Source organism: Palaemon carinicauda, chromosome 1 (genome assembly GCF_036898095.1).
Source record: "Palaemon carinicauda isolate YSFRI2023 chromosome 1, ASM3689809v2, whole genome shotgun sequence".
Taxonomy (NCBI): Eukaryota; Metazoa; Arthropoda; class Malacostraca; order Decapoda; family Palaemonidae; genus Palaemon; species Palaemon carinicauda.
In genome coordinates this window covers 238,824,984-238,831,344 of record NC_090725.1, presented here as the reverse complement: position 1 = coordinate 238,831,344, position 6,361 = coordinate 238,824,984, and the positions used below count along the sequence as shown (strand labels likewise).

Here is a 6,361-nt window from a genome sequence, read left to right as displayed (position 1 = left end):
GCTTCATTGTGGTTGTCAAATATATAATGTAACCCCGCTGTTTAGGGAAGTTGAGTCTTCAGGTAGATATTGTGTTCACAGAGAAATCTTGGAAAAAAAATCAGAATTCTTTGAACCTTTGCTGGAAATGGAAACTTGAACAGCAATGAAGAAACAATAGAGTACGTTAGATTACTTTCTGCTGCTTCAGTAAAATCATAGTTAACATCACTTTACCTGATGTTGCTGGAACTTCTTGGGTTGGGACAGATCTCGTTCCTTCCAAAGACTGGTGTAAAAAGGATGTGTTGTAAAGGACTTTATATACCTGGTAGTAATAATCTATTACAGTATCCTTGGAAATACGCATGCGCGCTTGGTAGGCTGCGTGTTGGACAAGAAGAGATGGAGAGAGAGATTGGTGGGGGAAGCGGATAACTATATGCACTCTGCCCGTCGTCATTGGAAGCTCCTAAGCGTACACTGTATTATTATCATTGAGACATCGTTCATCACCATTTATATCTGCTGTCTTTCATGTTTTTTTTTCTATCTTCGCTGGTATCTACTAGTATATGTTTGAAGTTTGAGAGTTTGCGTGATATATACAGTGTATATATATATATATATATATATATATATATATATATATATATATATATATATATATATATATATATGTAGACATAGAAAACACGTCTAAATGTGCAAAATTTATCATTAATCGATTGCCAAGTCACAAACATACTAAATAGCTACGATGGTGAAGATAAATTGATATCAATTCTATGTACAAAAAACTTCAATTCGACAGGTATAACAACAGAAAAATTGTCATTGACTTTTATCTTTCTTCCTGGCCAAGTGGTATGTCACTGTTCATACAAGTTTCCTGGCCTTGGGTTCGATTCCCGGCCGGTCAGAAGCTATTGTCTTGTGTGATTTCGACTGGAGCTCTGATCCTGAGGTCGTTAAGAGAATCCAGACATTGATGTATCAAAAATATTTGGCTTATTTGAATATGAAAAACATGTCTAAATGTGCAAAATTTATCATTAAACGAATGCCAAGTTACAAACATACCAATTAGCTACGATGGTGAAGATGGGTTGATTTCAATTCTAAGTACAAAAAACCTGAATTCGACAGGTATAGAATTGTCATAGACTTTTATCTCTCTTCGTGGCCAAGTAGTATGTTACTGTTCATACAAGTTTCCTGGACCAGGGTTTGATTCCCGTCCGGTCAGAAGCTATTGTCTTTGTGTGATTTCGCCTGGGGCTCTGATCCCAAGGTCGTTAAGAGAATCCAGACATTAATGTATCAAAAATATAATGCTTAATTGAATATGAAAAACAGGTCTAAATGTGCAAAATTTATCATTAATCGAATGCCAAGTCACAAACATACCAATTAGTTACCGTGGTGAAGATTGGTTGATTTCAATTATAAGTACAGAAATATATGACTTTTTTTAATATGAAAAACACGGTTACATGTGCAAAATTGATCGTATACATACATATATATATATATATATATATATATATATATATATATATATGCTTACAAAGCTGGTCTAGTATATAGTAGATATTTTATTTATGTTTTTTATTTGTGTATTTAAGAGATATATAGCCAGCTCGTAAGGTGAGTTCCTCTCATGTAAGTAAAAGTGATTTTATGTAAATTACACGACTTTTGTAATTCATTTAATTGTATTTTTCATTCAAGTCAGTATATGTAAATTTACATTATTTTCCAGAATTAACTTTTTATTTTCCGTATTTTGTTACAGTCTTATGTAATCTCGTTTTAGGTATGCTGTACGAACCACATGAGGTATGAACATGAGGGCTTATGCCATGTTCACGAGTTATTACATCATGTTTATATTTCCACGTGGTTAGAATGTTCTTGTAAACCCAAGAGTTAGTTTTATCCTTTTTTTATTGTTTCGAGGAGGGAGGTGGGCAGAGTTAGCTGTGAGAGGGTTACCTTGTAAGCAAGGTTTGTTCTCCTGTTCATTTTTCAATGTTGGCAACCTTACGTCACTAGGCCTGCCTCCAAGCCACAAGAATGATCTATTCAGAATTCTCTATAAGTTTTAAGTCAATAGATATGTGCCCCTAGGAAATCGTAAGCAGTGGAAGAGCTTCAGCCTGTCCCTTTGATAGAGCCAAAGTTTGTCTGCCCTCTCCTCTCAAGCGCGTCAAGTGTGTCCCCTCTCGAACGTGATTAACAATTTCTACCCAACATATATCGTGTGTAGTGTCTTCAAATGTTGTCGAAGGCATTGAATCATATTTCAAGTGTATTGTATTAATATAGATACTAGTTTAACATAGATTTTTATAACTGGCCTTGTGAGTTTAGGTTAAACAGTGAAGTGAAATTATTCTGCTTATCTGTTTGGAAACCTCGTGTGAGCCAAAATATGTGAGTGTATTGGTTACAGTTATGTAAATTTTATTTAGTTTTTATTCATTAGAGTGTTAAAATGTTACCTATTTTCATCTAGATTAAATATTTTTTTAAATTAATTTTCAGTGAAACAAGTGATTGTATAATTTTCATAAAGAGATAGTTTCTTGTCTTAGTCTAAGTTTTGTTCATGATTTAATAGTTTGAGTAATTTAATTTTGATGTTATTTCTTTCTACATAAGTTTTGTAACTGTTTATAGAATATATTTATTTTTGTAAAGAGTGTATTATTTTGATCACCATTATTTCCTAATAGACCTTGCTCGTATCCCTGACTAAGAATCGAAGTAAGAGGTTGTTTTGAATAGTCTAAGTTAATTTATTACCCCAGTTTTGTTTTGTGTGTACGTACCTTTGGATATTCAGTGTTTTTATATATTGCCGTCTGGGAGTTGCATAATTTTCTCAGAGCTTGGGTATTAATTTTAAAGTATAACACACTTATGTAATATAAACAGGGGAGTTTGGAACTCGGGAGGTCATGTAATTTTCCAGGCGTAATAGGTATGTATATATATATATATACATATATATATATATATATATATATATATATATGTATATATATATATATATATATATATATATATATATATATATATATGTGTGTGTGTGTGTGTGTGTGTGTGTGTGTGCAAATAGATAGATGGATTTATATGTTTATATGTATTTTATAAGCTTTTTATTACAAACTAATACAGTCATACTTGTATTTATATGAAATAACATTAACTGATTACTCGTTCCTTTGTTCAGAATTTTTTTGTTTGATAAATTTTTATGAAGTATGCAAAGTAATGTACAATGCAAATCGTAGTGTGACAAAGATTTACCGGATCTAACCTCAGAATGTTACTATTGGAAATTGTTAATGTTCTCTTGCCGGACAAACAAAAATAATAAGAATAAAAGTAGCCAAGGACTCGTCTTACTAATGCAAGGTCTAAACTACCGAAAAGAAAAAATTTAATTTCGTAAGGGAGTACTTTATGTGGAGGTCTTTCCAGAGGATGAATAGAATATCGGGAAATATATTATATTGTTAGTAATTATAGAACAGTAACTATATCTTTGTGTTTTGGGGAAATTTTTGAGAGTAATATATTGTTTAAAATTACCACCAAATAAGACGAGAAGTTGAAATATCCTTGTATCATGAGTTAGATGAAGAAATGGAGAATTCTATGGTAGATTACTTGAGGAAGTAATTTAATTTATTAGTTCGCAGTACTTGATATTCTTTGATCCATTTATACTGCTCATGAGGAGTATTGTGATTGTCAATTATATGATATAAAAACTACTGTTAAGAGAGGTTGGGCGATGGTATATTGAGATAAATAGTGATTACAGAGAGAAACCTTGGGAAAACAATTCAGAATACTTCAAACCTATCCTGAAAACGAAAGATTGAGTAGCAATAAAAAAAGATACTGGTGCATGGTTGGTTACTTTTTGCTTCTGCAGTAACGCCACCTTATACACATCACTCTGCCTGATATTGCAGGAACATCTTATGTTGGGACAGATCTTGTTCCTTCCAAAGTCTGGTATAACAAGATTGAGTTGCAAAGGACATTATATTCTTTTAAGACAGTCATTATTTTTTTCAGTATCCATGGCAATGCACAGGTGCATTGCGTGTGTGACAGAAAGAAATATCCGGCGGGGTGGATAATTCCATGTACTTTGTTTTTGGTTATTAGAAACTCTCAAGAGTAAAATGCAATATCATCGATACATCGGTTGTCACTAATCATTCCCTAACGATTTTCTTGTATTCCTTTTGCACTGCAGTGATGTTTACTTGCATATATTATCAGTAAAGTTTTTTATTTATTGTATATATATATATATATATATATATATATATATTATATATTATTGTTGCGGTCAGGCATATCGGAAGTAGATTATATAAAATCAACTATAATGTTTTATTCCTTTATTAATTAATTCAATATAAGAAATGGCACAACAGTAACCGTGACATAAAATGATAGCAGCAAATGTAATGATAACTATGTTTATAAATAATATTTACAATATCTTTCAATATTCATAAAATACTCACAGTTTACTCAAAATTTGTAAAAATAGTACAGGCATGAGATTTCTAAGCCTCTATGATGTGAGACTCGGATAAAGGCAAATAGAGATCTACTTGAAATTAGTGCTTTGTGCAAGTTATGGAGCATGAAGTTAAATCCTAACGAAACTCAAAGTATAATTATAAATAGGTCAAGGACAGTTGTTTCTCAACATCCGGGTCTCATGGTTGATAATATTTCTTTGACTCTGTATGACTTTTAAAGTTTTAGGTGTGATTCTCGATAGCAAGTTTACTTTTGAGAAAAACATTAGGTCTGTGTCGTCTTCAATTGTGCAAAAAAATTGCTTATTGAGAAAGTCTTTTAAGATTTTCGGTGATCAATCAGTTCTGAAGAAGTGTTTTCATTCTTTCATTCTACCTTGGTCTTCAGCTGCTGATTCTCATTTTAATTTGTTTTGACAGGAACTTATGGGCTATTAAATTTCTTATTCCTGATCTAGATATTATTTAAAAAAACGTTTTTCACAGGTCCTATAACAAAAATAGATAACTTTTATCTACATATAACTATATATATATATATATATATATATATATATATATATATATATATATATATATACATATATATATATACATATATATATATATATGTATATATATATATATATATATATATATATATATATGTATATATATGTATATATAAATATATGCATATATATATGTATATATATATATATATATATATATATATATATATATATATATATATATATATATTACCACTCATTTATTATCCTAATAAGAAATATTACCCGTCTTCCACATAGCTTTTTATCCTGAAGATCTAAACCCGGAGGAAATAATGAAAACCCATAGCAGTTCATATATCCGGCATCAGTTTAGCATCTAACTTAGTTTCATTGTACGGCTAGTACAATGAAACTAAATTTCAATATATATATATATATATATATATATATATATATATATATATATATATATATATATATATATAAACAAGAACCAGAATACTGTATATGCAAAACAATACAAAAATCAGAATTTACGATGTATTTCCCTGAAGCGCTTGAAGACCAACCGTAACCATTTATTCTTGCAATGGGTTGGAATTTGTGTCTTTAGTGTAATCAATGGGATCCCAATATAAGTTATATCGAGATGGTTGCTCTGTCTTACAAATATTTAAATTTCTAATCTGTGCTAGTCATATGTCTAAAGGTTTTGAGAGGATATAGTTCTAATTATTGATATTTTACTGTTAACTACTCATTGAAATGTGACTATTGATCTGTAGGGCAGATTATCTTTGCATGTTTTGTAAGGGTATAAAAAAGGGCAGTCTTGGATTGATATTCTCCCTTCATTTTCCAATTATTTGTGGTTTCAGGAAGCTTTTCTTGTTTATTTCCCACTTCGGCTTTTACCGCCAAGGAATTCGTTGATTTTGTGAAAATGAAAGTCTCCATTTATTACCTCAATATGACTGAATTTCTTTTAGTTTTTTGTAATATTTTTTAAATCTCCAATATTGGCTTTGAAACTTCTCTTAACTAATTCACAGAAGCACTTGATCCACACACACGCCTCCTTGTCTAAACCCTTACAGTTCTACCTTATTAGCCCTCTTGTCATCTGTTTCACATTCTTAAAACAAATTTCTACCATAGAAGCCTTCCTTGTTACACAAAATAACTTTGTGTTAATATAATTACCAAAATAGCGTTTTTCTCCTTTACCTTCATACTAAAGAACGAGATTTTCCCTTTCGCGGACCTTTGACTTTTACAGACTTATATTTACATAACAATTTAACCATT

At 30.7% G+C, this 6,361-nt stretch overlaps 1 protein-coding gene across 2 annotated transcripts in view; it reads right to left on the bottom strand.

The window, feature by feature from the left end:
- Nucleotides 1–364, bottom strand: part of LOC137644306 (uncharacterized) — a 34,018-nt gene extending 33,654 nt beyond the window's left edge. For both annotated transcript variants that reach the window (XM_068377297.1, XM_068377301.1), the window contains exon 1: nt 217–364. In XM_068377297.1, coding sequence (XP_068233398.1) covers nt 217–349 — 133 coding nt within the window. In that variant the 5' untranslated portion in view covers nt 350–364. The remainder of the gene's footprint in view (nt 1–216) is intronic.
- Nucleotides 365–6,361: the final 5,997 nt, after the last annotated feature.